This window comes from Sphaerodactylus townsendi, linkage group LG09 (genome assembly GCF_021028975.2).
Source record: "Sphaerodactylus townsendi isolate TG3544 linkage group LG09, MPM_Stown_v2.3, whole genome shotgun sequence".
Lineage (NCBI taxonomy): Eukaryota > Metazoa > Chordata > Lepidosauria > Squamata > Sphaerodactylidae > Sphaerodactylus > Sphaerodactylus townsendi.
This window is the reverse complement of record NC_059433.1, coordinates 90,370,258-90,389,823: the sequence shown is the minus strand read 5'-3', so window position 1 is coordinate 90,389,823 and position 19,566 is coordinate 90,370,258. Positions and strand designations below refer to the sequence as shown.

At 43.2% G+C, this 19,566-nt stretch overlaps 1 protein-coding gene across 1 annotated transcript in view; it reads left to right on the top strand.

The window, feature by feature from the left end:
- The first annotated feature begins 274 nt into the window (after positions 1-274).
- Positions 275-19,566, top strand: part of SLC26A7 (solute carrier family 26 member 7) — an 84,938-nt gene continuing 65,646 nt past the window's right edge. The window contains exons 1-2 of the mRNA XM_048507268.1: positions 275-809; positions 16,614-16,724. Of these exons, the coding sequence (XP_048363225.1) occupies positions 617-809; positions 16,614-16,724 (304 nt within the window). The 5' untranslated portion in view covers positions 275-616. The remainder of the gene's footprint in view (positions 810-16,613; positions 16,725-19,566) is intronic.

Genomic DNA, 19,566 nt, shown 5'->3' with positions numbered 1-19,566 from the left:
TTTGCCAGCCTCAGGGATCCAGAGCCCTTTTCAACACACTGATTGCCTTTCCTCCTGGATGGAGGGAAAAAAAAGTGTTTCTGTGTCGTGTTTCTGCACACACAGAAAACATTTTTGAAAAGAATGGTTGGCAAGGAGACTCTGGTCTAGCTGGGCACTTCCTGATCGTATTAGCATAGTCCATCCCACATCGAGCAGACGCCCAGCACTACCTCATTTTGATGCTGGACCCAGGCCAAAAGAGCGAGCACTTCAGTGAATATAAGGAGGAGAATGACTGCAAAGAGAATCATAAACTGTCCTAAGGTTGAGACCACATTTCTGACAAGGGCAGAAAAATATTATGCTGAACATGAAGAACCTTTAGCCATTAGCATGGGTGAAAGCAAACATACTTAGCAAGCCTTTGACATTGAAACGAGAGAGAGAGAGAGAGAGAGCTCAAGTGCTCATGTTTCTTTTTTTTTAAAATAGATCAAAAGCTGTGACCTTACAGAAGTATAAGTGGGAACTGATACAAACCTGGTGTATTTCTACTGAGGGGTTTCCCCTGCCTGCTTCCACAGAAGAAGGAACTCTTACCAAGGGAAGGGGGGGTGGGACGTCTGGAATAAGCATGACAGGATCAAAGAGGAAAAAGAAAAATGCCATCTGGAGGAAAATCCATGCCCTTCGCTATGAAGATTTCAAAGTATGGGGTCTGCGGAGGCTGCCTGTGTTGGAATGGGCTCCCAAGTACAACTGGAAAACAGACCTGGTCCCTGATACGATTTCTGGGATGATGCTGGCTGTCCAACAGGTGATACAAGGTACTGTCTTGATGATGCTTTTGCTTGCTTGTATTGCTTGAGTCTGGCTACTTCCTTTCATGTCCGGCATCCTCCCTTTGAGTACTGAGGGAGGCAATCACCTTGATCCTGGGCGCACACTCTGCAAGTTAATCAATCCTATGTGCACTTACCTGAGATCCTCACTAAAGTCAGTGGGGCATACTATACTCCCTAGTAAGCATGGATATGATGTGGCTGTCAAGATATCAGGATTTCTCCTGTGTAAGCAATGTCAGCAGGGGGTGTGATGATACTATTCACCTTGAACAGGCAAACAGGCAGCAACAGCTTACCTGTCTGATCTGCATTTGTGTGTGCATAGACCCAGCATATAAATTGGGCCCCATCTACTTCTGTATGTTACTGAATTACTATTTCATAGGTCTTGCCAGGTATAGCTATGATAAAAGGCTTTCCTTGTTAACAATATGAAACATAATCTTTTATGAATTGAGTTGCTTTAACTGAACTGTCAGCAGTTGTCACTCTGTGCAACAGCAGCGAGAGCATCGCATGATTTCTTTTCACTTCCTTTACAGAGTTGGTAAAAGGACTCCTCAAATTACCCATGCTATATAAATACTGAAGAGCTCTACACCTGCCTTTGGGTTTCCAGAGATCCGTTCTCTTTTCCTCTTCAGATGGAAAGCCAGTGGAGTGGAGTGGTTAGAGTGTTGTACCGGGAGCTAAATGACTTGGGTTTGAATCTCCATTCAGTCATGGTAGCATGCAGGGTAACCTTGTGTCACTCACCTTAGGGTAGTCGCACATCTACCTCAGAGATTTGTAGTGTGGATAAAAAGTGGGAGAGAAGAATGTTGTGAGCTGCTTTGGGTCCCCATGGGGGAGAAAGCAGGGTATAAATATCTAAGGAATTGCAAGGAAGAACAAATGCTGGTGTTACTTCTGTGGCTTCTTGTTGAAGCCAATGAAGCACAAAGCTCTGGGCGCCTCAGTGGAACCTCTTGGCAAATGTTGCCACCGGACACCAAAGATGTTGGCATGCTTGTTCCCTGAAATGTATTGTATCACTTTAGCTATGACGTATTTGTTTTTTTAAAAAACTGTAATACAAACCAAGAGGAACTCCAATCTGGTCTGGCTACTTTAGGTAAGAAGAAACCATCACCTAATTATATATTTGAGCACAGGTGAAAAATACAAAATCATTAGTTTTCTTTTTCTTGTCTTTTGTGGAGCAGTTGTGACTTCTGTCACATTACTGTGCCTTGTGTCAGGAAATCCCATGTAAAAATGCCTTAGCCAAAATGGATTCTAGATCATTCGTGAGCACTCTGATACAGCCTCTCTTAATAGTTAGCCCCAGTCCTCATTCATACATTGAACATTATAAGTACTCCTTTAATTGAATTATTCCTGCAGCTGGAACCAACCGGTTTGTGTAAGTATTTGTGCTTTTGGAGTAATTAGGAACATCTGCATTGGCATGATTTGACTTTAAAATCCTTAATACTGTGGTACTGTAAAGGATCTTGTTTCACTGGCACACTTGCATACAATAATTGCAATTAAAAGCCTGCTAATAATGGTATTTTAGAATCCAGGGAAAACATTGACTTAAGAAACAGACAAGGCTTGCTTGAACTTCTCCCAGCCTTTTTTTGTGACTCTTCACAAACGAGCTCTTAGATTGTTCCTACTTACATTTTTAAAAATTCAGGTGATTTTCACTTGAGAATTTCCGTTTCGTCTTTACATTATGCCATGGCACAGCTGGCTTTACAGTGGGTTGAGGTAATAGCCTCAGGTGGCAGATTTTGAGTGGAGGGGACTCCCCACTGCCTCGCTCACTGCCCCTGTCCCCTTAGAATTTCTCTTGCAAGACTCTTGGAAACTGGATTGGGTATAGCCGGCTTGCTGCATTGTCTTTAAAGACACCAAGGGAACAAGAAACTTGATTATTTCACACCAAAGGTCCTTGGCATCCTACAGTGGCCAGCCAGATGCTTCTGGGAAGCTTACAAATGGGGTGTGAATGTGATCTAATCTGAGCAGGGCCACTCTGTTGAGCTATCCCAGACCTCCAAGAATCTGCCAGAGCCATCTAAATGAATGGCCATCTCATCACAAGTCAGCCATCGAAATGAATGGCCATCTCATTCACAAGTCAGTTTTTCACTGTGCAAAAGAGTACTTCTTCTTGGCTGTCTCAACAGCAACATTCTCTGGGCTAAATCCGGTAGAGAAATACATGCAAATGATCATCTCAAGCCATTTGTCTCGTGATACTTTTGTGGGACAGGAGCTACCACACTTTGGGCTCTTGCTCAGTGTGGTTCTCCAAGGTTCTAGGTTGCTGTAGTTTGAACTTCTCCCAGCTACTTGAGGGCTTCCTATGATCCAGAAGGAGCCATGTTGCAGCATCTCCCAGCTCATGAAGGTAAACGAAGAGAGGCTTCAAAACCTCCATTAAATAAAAGTCTACCTGTTTTGTTAGGTAACTATTCTTTGGGAGGGAAATATTTTTCTAGGATCTGGAAACCCCATTTGCTTTTCTCAGATTAATTTATCCAAAGGTATGTTGTCTGAATATTTCTGTCCTCTTCTAGTTTCCCTCCATTACCTTTCTGGAATGTTCTGATGTCAAACTGGCAGGAGCCATTGCTCACTGTTCCTCCGCATAGCCAGTGGAGTGAGTGAGGTAGCTATTTCTCACATATTTGATTTTTCCCCTAATGCAAACGAGAGATTACCAAGTTGAGAACGGAAAAGGAACTGAGATAGCCTAAGTGTTACTTCCAGGGCATGCATGCATAGGTCAGAAGAAATGTTTAAATGGTTGGGGGACCCAACATTCCTCTTAGCAGATATGCTGTCATTTATTTATTTTTACACAGAAAACGATGCGAGTTTTAATGGATGGATGAGGGATATAATATAATTGATATGGAACTCTGGCTCAGTGATACATGATTTGCTTGACATACAGGAAGGTCCCAGGTTTAATTCCTGGCATCTGCAGTTGAAAGGATCAAGGAGTAGGTGATGCAAATGGCCCTTATCTGAGACCCTGGAGAAACACTGGGGCCCCTTCTGCACATGCAGAGTAATCCACTTTCAATCCACTTTGAAGCTGGATTTTACTGTGCGGAATAGCAAAATCCAATTTCAAACAGTTGTGGAAGTGGATTGAATGTGCATTATTCTGCATGTGCGGAAAGGGCCTGGGAGTCACCACATAGGGACTTTGGTAGATGAATGGCCTGTTTCCGCATAAGGCAGCTTTATATGTTCATGTATTCAATAGGCCTGGTGGCTCATTTCTATGACCTTTACCATTCAACTCTAGCGCACTATCTTGCTGCATCTTTCCTGCCAAAATCCCATCACCAACGTGATGTCTCCGGTCACTAATTTCCTCCTCTGGATCGAATTCCTCTCAACTTCCACCTTCACCTCATCCCAGTCATGTTCCCACATTCCAGTGTTTGCCCTTCAAGTGGCTTTTCCCTTCTTATTAGCTTAGGCATCCCTGCGATTGTGTAATTTTGTTTTCATTTCACTTGATATGTTGCTCATTCATTCCATGCCCTTTCCATTGGTTTCAATGAGAAGCACATTTCAGTAAGCTACACAGGCAGATACACTGTAATTTCTTTGTTTACCAGCCAATTAGGATGACATTTTCACTGATTGTATTCCTGGTTAATTAGATCCATTGTGAAATGCAGGGGCTGCTCCGGGCTGGGACTTCCTATTCCTCATCTTTCCCATTAGGGAGTTCAAACAAATACTGTATCTCTTCTTGCTAATTAGCAGAGGAAGAGATAGGCCTCTCCATCCAAGCTGTTGTCTCTCCTGGAGAGAAAGAAGGGGTACAGGGGGCTATACTCTGTTCAGTATAAAGAACTAAGGATATGTGGGAATTAATTCACCACATCTTCCTGGATCTTCTCTGTGTGGAATGCTCCTCTGGGTCCTAATGCCTGCTGTCCCCATCCCTTCTGATTCTCTGTTGATGTCAGAGACCCTTATTTAAGCACCACTTTTGTAAAAAACAAAACCAAAAAAACAGTATGCCCTGCACTAGGAAACATAGAACTTTGAAAAAATAGCATCTATGTTGCTCCAGATAGCTATTAGCAAAACTTGCCTTTTTGTAAAGTTGTGCCTGCCATTTTCTTTCCCATTCCCATGGAAAGATCTTTATGTTGAACAGAGTATAGGATCTGCAATAGGCTTGGCAGTCTTTGGATGGCAATCCCTGGGAGACTGGGCAGCGGTGAAGACGCATGTGAATGAGGTCCCATGACATAGTAACACCATTTCCAGCTGGGTAACTGGAAGTGACATCCTCATGTTGTAGGATGATCTAGTTTTTCTGTATAGTAAAACCATAGATAGCATATTGGTTGAAGTGGTGACATCACTTCCAGTTATGCAGTCAGGAAGGTTCTTATGGCATTGCCAGATGCTGTTTTCCCCTCCTCCATTTTCTTCCCCTGGATCATTAAATGCTGACAGGAAACGGTGGGCGGTGGGCACTGTTTTGATAGGGCTTGCCTGCTGAATAAGGAACTGGGACAGTTGCATGCCCTCTCCACCCCAAAACAAAGTTTTGACCACCTCACTTTTGAGCAGCTGCCACAAGAACAGTAATCAACACACATCTTCTTGGAAGGAAAGTCCCCTGAATGTGGGGGTATATGTGTGCAGTGGTTCAAATCTTTATTTTGGGTGTAGAGCAGTGGCATAGAGCAGGTGCATTCTAATCTGGAGGAACCAGGTTTGATTCCCTGCTCTGCCGCTTGAGGTGTGGAGGCTTATCTGGGGAATTCAGATTAGCCTGTACACTCCCACACATGCCAGCTGGGTGACCTTGGGCTAGTCACAGCTTCTCGGAGCTCTCTCAGCTCCACCTACCTCACAGGGTGTTTGTTGTGAGGGGGGAAGAGCAAGGAGATTGTAAGCCCCTTTGAGTCTCCTACAGGAGAGAAAGGGGGGATATAAATCCAAACTCCTCTTCCTCTTCTCATGCTTCAGGAACTAGAAAATGCTAATAAAGAACTGGGAACTAGGAATGAACTGGGAACCAACTTCAGTCTCGTGTAAAATGATCAGTTTCAGAGTAAGTAGTGGGAGGCAGCATTCCACCAAAGGCATCCCTGGGAGTTCCTGAATGGTCCTCAAAGGCAACCCTACGTACAATGCATTGAAATGACTAAACTTGGACCTTGTATGACACCTTATAAGACCCACCGTTCTGTCACTTGATAACTCAGGCAAGGAACTGTCACTTAGGGTTGCCAACCTCTGGGTGGGGTCTGTAGACCTCCTGGAATACGAGTTGATCTCCAGACGACAGAGTTCAGTTTATCTGAAGAATATGGCTGCTTTGGAGAATATGGCTGCTTTGAAGAATATGGCTGCTTTGCACGGCCTGGGACCCCCGTACCTACAGGACCATCTTGCCCCACATGTCCCAAATCGGCCTCTGCGTTTAGCAGAGGCAAATTTACTGGTGATCCCTGGCCCCTCAATGATGCGGCTGGCCTCCACCCGGGCCAGAGCCTTTACAGCTCTGGCCCCTGCCTGGTGGAACGCTCTACCTCCAGCTACGCGGGCCCTGCGGGATCTTACTGAATTTCGCAGGGCCTGCAAGACGGAGCTGTTCCACCGGGCCTTTGGGGAGCCCGGCCGCTGATGCCCTCCCTTTTTTCTAACACCAGTGGACCCTGCCGTTCCCCCTCCCTCTTCCTCCCCCCTTTCTTAGGGGACCATGAGTAGGACGCCATCGGTAATTCTGATATTAAGATGCTGCATTTTAATTGGGGGTTGATTTTAATATATAGAGCCACGGCTTAATGATTATCTATAACTTGTTTTTATTGTGCTCTATCTATTTGTTTGTTCACCGCCCTGAGCCCTCTGGGGGAGGGCGGTTAATAAATACACTAATAATATGTATTAATAATATTAATATTATTAATATTACACATATATGTATAATAATAATAATAATAATTATTATTATTATTATTATTATTATTATTATTATTATTATTATTATTATTATTATTATTATTATTATTATATCCAGTTGAGATTACTCCTCAAACCCCTCCCTCCCCAGGCTGCATCCCCAAAGCTCCAGGAATTTCACAATTCCCCCACCATTCCACCAAAGGCCCATTTCATCCATCATCCTGTTTCCATCATAGCCGAAACAATTTTTTTTAAAAAGAGGTCTATAATCAGGGCGTGTAGGTAACCCCCTCCCCCACCAATCTCGGTCATCAGCATTCATGATTAAGAGAGATAATGGAAATCTATTTACCTGATTCCTAGGGGTATATACATCTACCCCACAGTGCTCAGTCCATTCACAAAATCAGCATTCAAATTCAACAATGAAACTAGGCAAGAATTACAACATACAGGAAGAAAGCAGCAAGCACATTTAACAATATTTAGCAACATTGCTGGTGTAATCATAAACAGAGTCACATCATTCTAAGCCCATTTTCTTCAATGAACTTAGAAAGGTGCTTTGCAACAGTGCAACCCTAACAACAGCTATTCCATAAACCATTCAAAATCACTTGTGTTAGACTGGACTGGCACTATAAGAAGTACAGTTGATGAAAAGTTTTGGCTAATCTCTTTAAGATGAAAGGTTTTGGCTAATCTCTGTAAGTCAGTATGGGACAGCCAGGTGCTCCTTCCTAAAGAGATATTTTCAAAGGGAAGATACTACCGTATGGAAGACCTGCACAGTAATGACTGTTTCCATATAATTTTTGAATGTTGTAGTCATTGGAGTCACCCATCATGAAGATTACAGTGACGTGTATTAGAATGGTGGGATCCTTATTCTTTCGTAAATTTGCAGATGGTCACCAAGGATTGCTGGTGCTCCTGGTCACAGCTGCAACCTGAACAGCAGGGGCGGAGCAAGGAGGAACTGAGCCCGGGGCACATGTGCGCCCCGCACCCCTGCCACACCCCTGTTACACCCCGGAATGCCCCCTCCACTCCCTGGAATGCCCCCGCTATGCCCCCTCCACGTCCTTGCACCAGCGCACGCCTGGGGTGTCATGCCTCCCCATACTGTTGGCGCTACACCACTGTTGAACAGCAACAGCAAATCTGTGCTCAGAAGACCAAACTCCTATTCCTTTAGGGGAGGTGACCCCATCAAGAACTTGTTTGACATAGTACTGGATCAGCTGGACTTCCCCTCATTACCATCTCTATCTTATCTGGATTAAGCTTACTAGAAGAGAGTCCAAATGAGATCTTTCCAGCATCTTTAAATACTAAACTGCAGGGACATCTTGCTCTCCCCCCACCCCTGCCTAACACTCAGAGCAGCAGGGACATGCAGCTGGGACAGGTAAAAGAGTGCAGGGGTGGAAGGATTACAGTCCCTCCCTCCTCTAAGTACACCTGGCCCATATCAGGGCTGGGCCCAACTGCAGTTTAGCTCTACAAAAACACTGGTAAGATCTGACCACAAATCTAATCTATTTAGACCTGCTGTTAAGAATCATAGCAATGCACATGTCAAACTCCTCAGCATAATTACAAGAGTTTCTGGTTTAGTCAATGGATGATGCAGTGGTGATGCACTTCCTTCCCCCATGTTATTCCCTAAACTGAGAATCCAGTCTTGCTGTGCATCTTTGCATACAGACAAATACATTAGCTTATATTAGCTAACAAGGCATTCACAGCAGTCCATTTTAAGCAAGATGCTGAGGGCATGCAGCCTCACACTGGTAGGTTCTTCTTGTCCATCAACATCATGTTTAAATCAAGCCTTACTCCCAACTGCAAGGGAGGAGACAAGAAAGATATTTTTTTCCATTTTCCATCAATGCTGATTCTATGGAAGACCACCAAGCAGCAGCAACATCCCAACTTCACTTGCTATTTCAGCTGTCGACACTGTCTTGGATCAGGTCTTGGATCAGGTGTAAAACCATGGTTTATTTGGACTATGGTTGGTTTGCGCAACCAGCATTTGACTCTCAGACAATCGGACAACTCATGATTTGCCATAGTAAATGTTGGTTTTATTTCCTTTGCTGTGTAGACAGGGATGGTGTCACTGAAGAGGAGCCCACCAGAATCACTTCATCTACTTTGCAAAAAGGATCAAAAATGCCAGGAGATTGAGGAAGGGGGTGCCTGGGGAAGGTACAGTTTGGGGAATGATGTCACTTCCAGATTATAGTGGAGTGACCATGATAAACCATTCATTAATTTGAGTGGCAGGAGCAAAATGGGAGAGGGGACTGCATCATTTCTGGTTAGGAACCTGGAAGTGACATTTTAATGCTGTGCAGCATTTCAGGAATGTTCAAAACTTTTATGGTGTTTACCATAGAGATGGGGAGAAACCCTAAAGTGTTTTGTGATGTGCTGACATCACTTCCAGATTCCTAGCAGCATGGTGTTGTGGGTGGACTCTAATTTGGAGAATTGGGTTTGATTCCTCACTCTTACACATGAGTAGTGATCTCTAATCTGGCGAACCAGGTTTGTTTCTCCATTCCTAGACATGAAGGCTGCTGGGTGACCTTGGGCTAGTCACAGTTCTTCAGAACTCTCTCAGCCCCACCTACCTCACAAAGTGTCTGTTGTGGGGAGAGGAAGGGAAGGAGTTTGTAAACTGCTTTGAGACTCCTTATGGTTGGGAAAAGTGGGGTCTAAATCTAAACTCTTCTTCTTCTAGCTGGAAGTGACAGTGTGGCTTTGTGCTATACCATTTTGCCAGTCTCCAACCCCAAATACTCCTGTTTCTGTTGGGGATGGTACTGTCATTTCTCCTTTCCCCAGTACCACTGTGGAGGCCATTTTTTCCTGCTCCCTCTCAAGGGTGACAGATTGGGACTGGGGGCAGGCAGTTCCCCACCAAGCCTGGGTAATTTGGAAGGCTACCCTAGTTCCCTTTTACTGGAGGTGCCAGGAGCTGACCCTGGAACTCTCTGCATGCAAAGCACATATTGCAACACTAGAACTTTAAAACAATACATTATGTACTGTCCAAAGGAACTAGAATCCCCCAAACCAACAAGTGCTAGAATGGAACGTGCTCTTTAGACCTAATTTGCAAGTTAGGAATGCTTTGTGGTTGCTACTTGAAACAGTTTCTCTGTGTGGTATCTTCACCTGGTTCAAGTGTGATACAGGTGATGCTTGAAGTTTTTTCAGCATCACAACTGATTTCCAGACTACGGAGATGAGTTCTCCTGGAAGCAGTGGCAACCCTGAAGGTCAGATCTGTGGCATCACGTCCCAGCTGAACTCAGTTCTCTCTCCAAACTGTGCGCTCCACAGACACTGTCCCTAAATCCCAGGAGTTTCCACAGTTGGATTTGGCTACCATAGACTTTGCAGTCATGCAGCATCTCACTTGAACTGGCCTCTACCTGTGCCAGAAAGCAACATGCACTTAATTAGAATGCCAGTGCAGAACCAGCCTGTGTTGTAGACATCTGACCTGCTAACGAAGCACATGTTGCTGCTTTGCTTGGGTAGCCACTCAGTTTAAATGAGATGGTGTGCAAAGTCCCACAGGTGAGTTCTTTTGCCTTGGCAGCATTATGTTTAATACAGTTCTCACATAATAGCTGCAGTGTCTGGTTCAGTGGCTTTCCATATGGCCTGCTTCCATGGCACAGGGTTTGTGGATTACCATCAGCCATGGCTGAGGAGCCCACATAGATGTGAAAACGTTCTGTGCTATGCAGGCAACTCAGTTGGTGACCTTCTCTACAACTGAGAGATTGGTTACCGAATTAAAGATACTTTTAATATACTCTCTGGCACCTATCTCATTGTTTAAATGAAAAAGTGACTTGGAAGAAATTGATGAAGGCTTTTGGGGAGGATACTCAAGACAGCTTCTTTTATGCATCACTAATCATCACTAAATAAAGAATGCCACTCATTTATGGAAGGGAAGGCTATTTTTCATATTGTCTTTTTCAACACATATAGACCACTTGCAATTAAAGCCACGCTAATAGCAAAATAAAGAAATTCAAGAGCTATCAATAATATGGACCGCCTAGGGTTTTTTAAAAAATTTCTTCTGTGGTTGCTTTTCATAGTTCAATAGTATAATAAGAAGAGAGAAATGACATAGCAGTTTCCCCTGATAGAACCAATGTTGACTAATTTGGAATGCTAACTAAAAAGCTATTTTTTTTCAAAAAAGACTAATTTTTAAAAAATTAAAATTATTATGTTTGGCTCAGGGAAAAGGGAGATGGCATATCTCTATTACCGTTTGGCAGACTCTTTGAGAGAACTGTGCCCATTCCTGTCTCTCCACTAATTAATTTGCTATTAAAGTGTTATTTAAATAAATGCAGAGATAGGGTTGCCAACTCCAGGTTGGGAAATGCCTAAAAATTTAGAGGTGAGCCTTCCGGGGGGGGGGGAGGGTTTGGGGAGGGGTGGGACATCTGTGAAATCTACCATAGAGTCCACCCTCCAAAGCTGACATTTTCTTTAGGGAAACTGATCTCTGTAGTCTGGCTCCCAGTTCTAATTCTGGGAGACCTCCAGGTCCCACCTTGAGGTTGGCAGCCCCACAGGTCAATCAATTAAAGTTTGTAGCTCTCTTTTAATGCATTTGCAATTCTCCAAACAGTCATTGGTCCAGATGTTCTGGCTCGAGGACACAGAGATTTTATTATGGTCATTGCTTTCCAAATTTTCCCCTACTTATATCACAATCATTTTCTCCAAGAGCACAACCACACATGCCAGGTAGAGAAGCTGGTTCTTAATCTTCAGGTTCCCATGAGGCCTATCATTTTTAATAATATAACTTTCGCTAACTCCTTATTTTTCCAAAGCCATAAAAATGCCCTTGAACTTCAGTTGCACAGAATAATTGAAGAAAAAAAAAGAACAAAGGAGATCAATGCTTTTAAAACAAATTTAAGAAAGAATTCCAGCCTCAGGCTATGGGATGAAGCCCATCTATTACCTAAGGTAGCTCTAAATCTTGTACTTGGCTTGCGGGTTTTGCCAAAAGCCAAGGAACTTAAGACTTCATGAGCTGGCATAAAACTCTAGAATCTGGAAGCTTTTCCCAGGCTGCTGGTGCTCATACTTAGAAACTGGTTAAATGAATTGTCTCTCTATGAGAACTGAATTCAACAGCTTCTGATGCTCCAGAAGGCTATATGTATCAATTTAAACTTCAAAGAGGAGCATTTGTTGTAGATGCTAACCCTCTGGTGAAATATGCTGGCTCTCTGATCCCTCAAGGAGTCATCCTGGGAGACTGGGGGTCCTTACATTCCTCTGAAATCAGCTTGGTTCACAAGATTCAGTGTGCATTTAAATATTATGGATATAGTTTGATTTGTTAAATTTGTATATTACCCACCTTACAAAGATCTCAGGGGCATTTATTAGGTGTTCCAAAATCCCAATCCCAAAATCCTAAATTTAGACCTGTTTAACTTCATTAATGAAACAAGGACTTATGTTGTAGGTACCAGCGTTGGCTCATAACTGGTCTTAGGATTTGGGAGTTGGCTGGAGACATGCAAAAACAGCATTGCATGACACCACAATGCCATTTCTGGGCAAAAAATGGAAATGAGATTAGCAGGAGATGTCCCTTACCATTGAGACAGAGAGGATACTTACAATATTGCACCATGTGCGGATGCTGTTTCCAGTCTTATTGTATAGTGTGACACCCACTCCCCCCCTGCAGTTTCCCCTAGCTGTCCCACTGGGCACTGGCAGGGGTCAGAAAGCACTGGTGAGAGATTCTCTGGCAGAAGTGGGCCAGTGGCAATCCCTGGTTGGTACAAAACGTTTGACCTGATTTCCATACAATGGCTTGGATTCCACCCAATGGGCACAGTGATAACACCAGATCTCCTCCTTCCTTTTCACTCCCATAGTGACAGAGCCAGTATCCACCAGTCTCTTTGGAGTCATGGATGTATACGTTAAAGATCCACATGTGAATAAACTGATCAAGGATGACTAACTCTTAAGCCAGTCACTTGACAATCAGCAACCTGCTGGCTCTATACTTAGGGTGGGAAAAGGAAACAACAAAAGGAACATTCTTCCAAAACGGCTGTTGAGCAGGTTGAAAGATCCTCATGAATACCTTGGCCAAGTTGACCGAGGACATTTCCACACAAGAATTTTTCAGGAATCCAGGTAGCTTTTCTAGAACATCCAAAGTACTGATGTTTAGGCCATATGCGTCCAAGGAAACTGGCAAACTGAAGCAACCATCACACAAGGATAAGCCAAATTTGCCTGGAAAGTTATATCTTCTCACATCACATCATTCTTGCTTTCGATGGATGTATTTCTGCGACTGCAACTTGTACCTACTTTCTGCTGGTTGTAGGATCTTTTTACAACCTCAGTAAAATTACAATAAAATAACTTTTTAGGCTATCATATTTACACTAGGAGGGTGAAACACAATTGACTGCTTGCCTAGTTTAAATTGTTTTCAATAACCTCCTCTTCACTGTACACATGTCAGATGTAGATTGTCTATTTTTTTCTGTGACTCATGAGGGCTGGATATAATGGAATCTCAAAACCCAAGCCTAGAGAGAAAGTTTGAAAAGGCTAAGAGTGCTATCCTTAGAGACGTAGTTATAATGGGGCGGGGGTGCGCCGGGCACCGGGCACGCGCCGTTGGGGGTGGAAAATCAATAGTCTTATAAGAGAATAACTGTTTAGGATTGCGTATTGAATTTTGAAGGGTGTAACTGTGGATTGTCCTGTGAAGTGACTTATCACTCTAAACCTTAACCCCTAGATAAAGGAACATTGCCTTTGTTTAGAATTTTTATCTGATCAATTCTAATTTTTGGACTTATTCTGCTCTGCTTTTTTGCAAATTAAAATGGGTTGAGAGTTGGCTCTAGAGCAGAGGTGGTTTTTTACAGTTGTTGTTTACATTCCAAGTTCGTTTCTCCCTGGTCTTTTGCACTTACCATTCACCTGCAGTACTGGTGCCAGAGGTCACCTCTTTGGCAGGTCTATTGTAACATGTGATGTTGTACACAGCAATAGCCAGCAACTGTATTTCTAAAGGGACCATAGCACACTGTTCTTGTGACCATGACGTAAAATAAGCTATCATGAAACCCTTGATCTGAGCTAATGGTTCATTCATTTGTTTTTTACATTGGCTTCCTTCTACTGGTACCCCTGTTTTCCTTATTACATAATGGAGTGCTAGAGATTCAAGTCACTCATTCAAACTCCAGTAAAGGGATTATCTTGACATGGCTCTTCATGAAAGAGAACTGTTTCCCTTCAATTCAGGGTGTAATATCGGTGCCTTGATCCAGCCAAAGCAATGCATTTTAAAATGCAACCTTAGAAGGGTGCTTTATATCCTGCTTGTTAAGAGATCCTGTATTTAGAACAGCTTCTGAGGAAGACTAGAAACATTATTTTGGAATGTAGTGGTACAGTTTTGCTTCAAATGATTTTTAGCTGTAGTGGTGCAGTTTTGCTTCAAATGACTTTTAGCTTCTATGGCTGTCGGTATATGCCGTCATGTTGTAAGCAGAGGTGGGATCCAACCAGTTCTCACCACTTCTCTAGAAGTGGTTACTATTTTTTTCTGAGTGCTGAGAAGGGGTTACTAAAGCAACCTCCCTGCCCAATAGGGACTGGAGGTGTGTGTGTGTGCGGCGGCGCCACTGTTTGAATCCCACCACCATTGGAACTTGTTATTAAAATTTTTGGATCCCACCACTGGTTGTAAGCCATTTTTCTGTTTGGGGGAATAATAAATAAATACAGTGGAACCTTGGTTCCGAAAAGAATCGATAAAAACTGAAACCAATGAAAACCGAGGCAAACTTTTCCATAGGAATCAATGTAAATCTAATTAATCCGTTCTAGGCACTCTAAAAAAACATACCAAAAACACATTTTTTGGTGAATAAACATAGTGTTTAATGCTGAAAACAGTAACAAACAATAACACTAGGACCACGTTCAGAGCCAGTGGACCAATGTCACACTAGACAGCTGTCCAAAGAGGTCTGTTTCTGACGCCTCTTTAAGATTTGTTTAAATTGGGGCAAGACATCGTCATTAAACAAGTTGCAGACATGGCCTGCAACAGCTTTGTTCGGGTGATTTTTCTCCACAAACCCCTGCACCTTCCTGCAAATCGATGAAAACCAAGACAAATTTTTCACTGAAAAAATCGATGAAAACCAAAAGCAATGAAAACCGAGATTCCACTGTAAAGCCCTACTGATTTTGAGGGGGGAGTGATGCATGCATTTAGATCTCACCCATGGAAACAATGCTTTTTCAAAGTGGCTGGATCATGCCCTTTACCTGTGAGGGCGAGGCTAAACAGTACTCAGACTGTTCATTCCAGTTTTCCCAAGCTGTTCAGTCTCAGATGCTGTGAAATGCTGTCATCATGAGCTCTTGAGCCTCACATGTAAATAAGCCCCATATGGCAACTGCAATTTGAAACATTCAAAAGATTTAAACAGATTTAATTCTACATTGTTGAGATTTCTTTGGGACCTCTTTGGGTTTTTGCATGTTGTCCCCTGGAGTGTGCAGCGCATGCACTTCTTTAGAAGTGTTTCATGTTCAAACAGAGTAGTTCCTCTCTTCCCAACTTGCAGTTCTTTCAGCAATTCCCATTAGGGTCTTGATCATAAACAAATGTCAGACTGCAATTCATTTGAAAGCAGCATTTGTTTTTAGATGGCTTTGATGACTCTGGAACTCGTTAAGGCTGCTTGAGTCTGCTTGGCTAGGATGTAGATGTCCTTGAGCGTTATGAAAATACCACTCAGGGCCTGGCTGCACCTAGTATAGAGGCTCACGTGGGAAGCAACCAGCTCTGCTTGTTCAGAACCCTGAAGAACTGCCTCTCTCCAGGAAAGGCTGGGAAGGTGTGAAATGATTTTAAGTCTCACACTTCTTTCTTTGCTGTCTTGGGAAGACCAGAGAGACCCTTTCTCTTTTAAGTCATAGCAATAATTCCTGACTGCGACTCCAGGTTTCAGTGATCCCCTACAACCCTTTCCTATGGCAAGGAGGCACAAACCAATAACAATCTTCCTGAAGTCTAAAATCACCGTTCACTCCCAAGGAGCTTGAAAAATGGACTCTGATTGCAGCTGAACCTGAGGGCTCTTAAATGCCTTAATGATAGCAGTTTTATCATCATGTAATGATTTATATTGGTTCTCTCTATAGAAGATCCCAGATAGATGGTGTTGAGGAAGACCTTTTTCTACCCGAGAACCTGGAGAACCAGAGATGGTCAGAACAGAAAATATTATTCCAGCATGTGGTAGTTCTCAAGACTTGGGAGGCCTGTATTCAAATCCCCACTCTGCTACCTATGCGTTACTTTATTTCCAGAAAAAAAAATGAGAGGGCAAAACCATCAGAGTTGACTTTACCATAAAGTTTGGAGAAATTCCTAGACTGGCACAGAGGCTGTGATGTCACTTTTGGGTGATTCCCCTGGAAATGATATCATGTCTGTCCTTCTCCCTCTCTAGGACTGGTCCCCAAAATGTTCTGGGATTGGCTGCATCATGGTTGGCAATCCTGTTGTGAGAACAAATTGGGGAGGGGGAAAACTGCATGCCACTGTGAAATCCTTGGAAGAAGAAAGAGATAAAAATGATTAAAGAAATATTGAACTAGAACCAATGGTCTGAAGCAGTGTAAGTCAGTATCATACAGTTCAATATACTACATTATACATAATTCTATATGTTGTTTCATTTCCCCCACTAATCTGTTCTGCAGGTCTTGCCTTTGCTATACTGTCTTCAGTACATCCTGTGTTTGGTTTATACGGATCTCTTTTCCCTGTTATAATTTATGCTGTATTTGGAATGGGACGTCATGTTGCCACAGGTGAGTGCTTTCAAATCCATGCTGTCCAGTTCTAAAAACAGGTCTATCCAGTGTCTGTATTTTGGGGTGTATTTTGTGCTGTTCTATTGTGTAGCTGTAATGAAATATAAACAAAAAAGGCTATTGTCCTATAAAAGGGTGGAGCATTGTTGAATACCATTTGGCACCCACATGAAAGGGTCCTAAGCCTTGTGACTGTTCCATTTCTGTTGATGTGTAAAGGATTCATGCAGATCCTATCGAAGTCAATGGAGTCTAAGTACCAGCAGTGCTTGGCGGACTGTGTCCTCAGTGGCAAATGGCAATAGGAACGATCTAAGCAAGTCTACTTAGATTTAGGATCCGTGGCTCAGTGGCACAGCATCTGTTTGGCATGCAGAAGGCCCCAGGTCCAGGCCTTGGCATCTCCAGTTAAAAGGACCCAAACAGCAAGTGATGGGAAAGACCTCAGCCTGAGACCCTGGAGAGTAGCTGTCAATCAGAACAAACAATACTGATTCCACAGGACCAAGGGCCTGATTCAGTGTAAGGCAGGCTTCATGTGTTCATGAGTATCCCATTTTATTTTGGGGGGTCTGCTCTCAGAAAAGTGTTTGCAGGATTGAAGCCTTTCTTAAGAGAGAGAATCACATCTCAGAAACGTCTCAAATGACCAGTAGCGTTTGTCAGGTTTTCTGTTTTAAGCAAACTCTTTGGGGTGTGGGGAAGCATTACTAAGAGTAAACTGGTGCTGGTCCTCTAATTTGATATTGCCCCAACATTTCCTCCATTAATACATTTTGCCAGAGACTAATATACTTTAACTCTGTATAAATTTGCTCTTGGGTAAAATGTTACCAGGCAGGGCTTAGCCAAAGATAATTTCTCTTTGTGGAAAAACAAACAAATAAAACCCGAGCACCACAATGTCTGGCTGATTCAGAACTGTATAAAGATCATCGTTGCTTTCCATTTGGCTGACTCCCATTCAGGTTCTCTCTCTCTTTCTCTCTCTACACAAAAGGCCCCTTTTCTCTTTTTTCATAATTATTTATGTGTATATTAATATAAGGTATTTTATAGCCCACACACTCAGTTTAAAAAACACCCGCTAGGCATATAATGGAATAAAACTGCATTATCAAGATCCAGCAACACAACAGCTGCTGTTCAATGAAAAGGGTCTTGTTCTGGCTCTCTGCTTCCATAGGATAATCAGCTCATGATGGGGTGAGGGTAAGAGAGGGAAATAGGTGACTCTGGGCCAGGCAGGCTGATGCAGAAGGCTTGTTCACACTCTCTGATTACTGGAGAGCCAGCTTCTGCTAAAGGGCCTGCTAAAGGGAGCCATTTGAGATTGCCAATTCTGGCCTGGGAAATTCCAGGAAGTTTGAAGGCTGTACCTGAGAAGAAAAGAGTTTGCGGAGGGGAGGGGAGGGGAGCAGAGGGAGCTCAGCAGGGATGTGATGCTGTAGAATCTGCCCTCTGAAGCCGCTATTTCCTCTCTGTGGTTGTGATACCAATTGTAATTCTGGAAGCGCTCTAGCCCCACCTGGAGGTTGGCAACTATAGGGCAAGGTTGCCATCTTTGTGTGCAATTTGAGGCGCTCACCCCAGGTCCTTGCGTTTGGCGCTTGTATTATGCAGCCTGAGGGACTGTGAGGGATTCTGTGGCTGCATCTGATCTCACACTGTGTCACTCCTGTCCCGAAAAGTAGCACAGCTGACCCAAAGAATGGTTCAGATTGATGCAATGAGGGCCAGTTGGCACATGACAAACACCCTGAGTCCTGGTCAGGCATTCCTGTAGGCATCATTTGGGAGTTCCAAGCTGCGGACTTAATTCATCGGCCTTATTCAAATCAGGACTGTGGTAGTACTTCCAGCCTTCCCCCTCTCAGGCTTTCCCCCCGAACCTTAGATGATGCATCAGACCTGCAACCTGGTCACTGGGAAAACTTACATGACCATGTAAGTGAAAGTGAAACAGGCCCAGGGAGATGCTTTTAGCCCCATTGGGGAAAACTCTCCCTGGGTCTGTTTCACTTTCTCCTGGCAGTGGGCCACTGCATAGGATTGCACTGAAAGTACATTAACTTTTTCTTCCATGGGTTTGGTTTGGAGTTGCTTTGTGGTTCCATGCTATGACTTATATATTGCTTTAATAATGTTATTTGGCCTGGGATTATGACTGCAAGTCACATTGGGCTAAATAGAAAAGTGGGCTATAAAGATTTGACATACATACATGCATGCATACTCCCTTCAGATCTGTTCTGATGTTACACCACAATTTGGATGACTCTTTAAATTATGTTCAATTCAGTTACAGCTCAGTGTGTAAAGAGAGGAAGAATTTGAACCTCAGGATCTGAGACTTGTTTGTTTGGTGACATCTGTGGTTGGTTGGTTTGACATCTGAATGCAGACTTTGGCTTTCCCTCTTCTAACATTTAGATTGCACAGTCTCCAAGACATGGACTTTCCATTTTCATTAACCACAAACAAACAACCATCAAACAAATACATTTTTAATTGGTCCTGACCTAGCAAATCAGTTAATGTTACCAACCTCCAGGTAGGACTTGGCATTCATCCAAAATTACAACTAATCTCCAGGAAGATAAATTCAGGTGGGTAGCCATGTTGGTCTCAAGCAATATTTTTAAAAAGCTTGAGTGCTGTGGCATTTTTAAGACCAACAAAGTTTTATTCTTGTTGTAAACTTTCATGTGGATGCACACTTCTTCAGCTTGTACCAACAATAAAACTTGCGTTGGTCTGAAAGGTGCCAGTGGACTTTTTTTGCCAACTGATCTTCAGACAACATAAACTCTGGCATCACGTCCCTGCTAAACTCCTC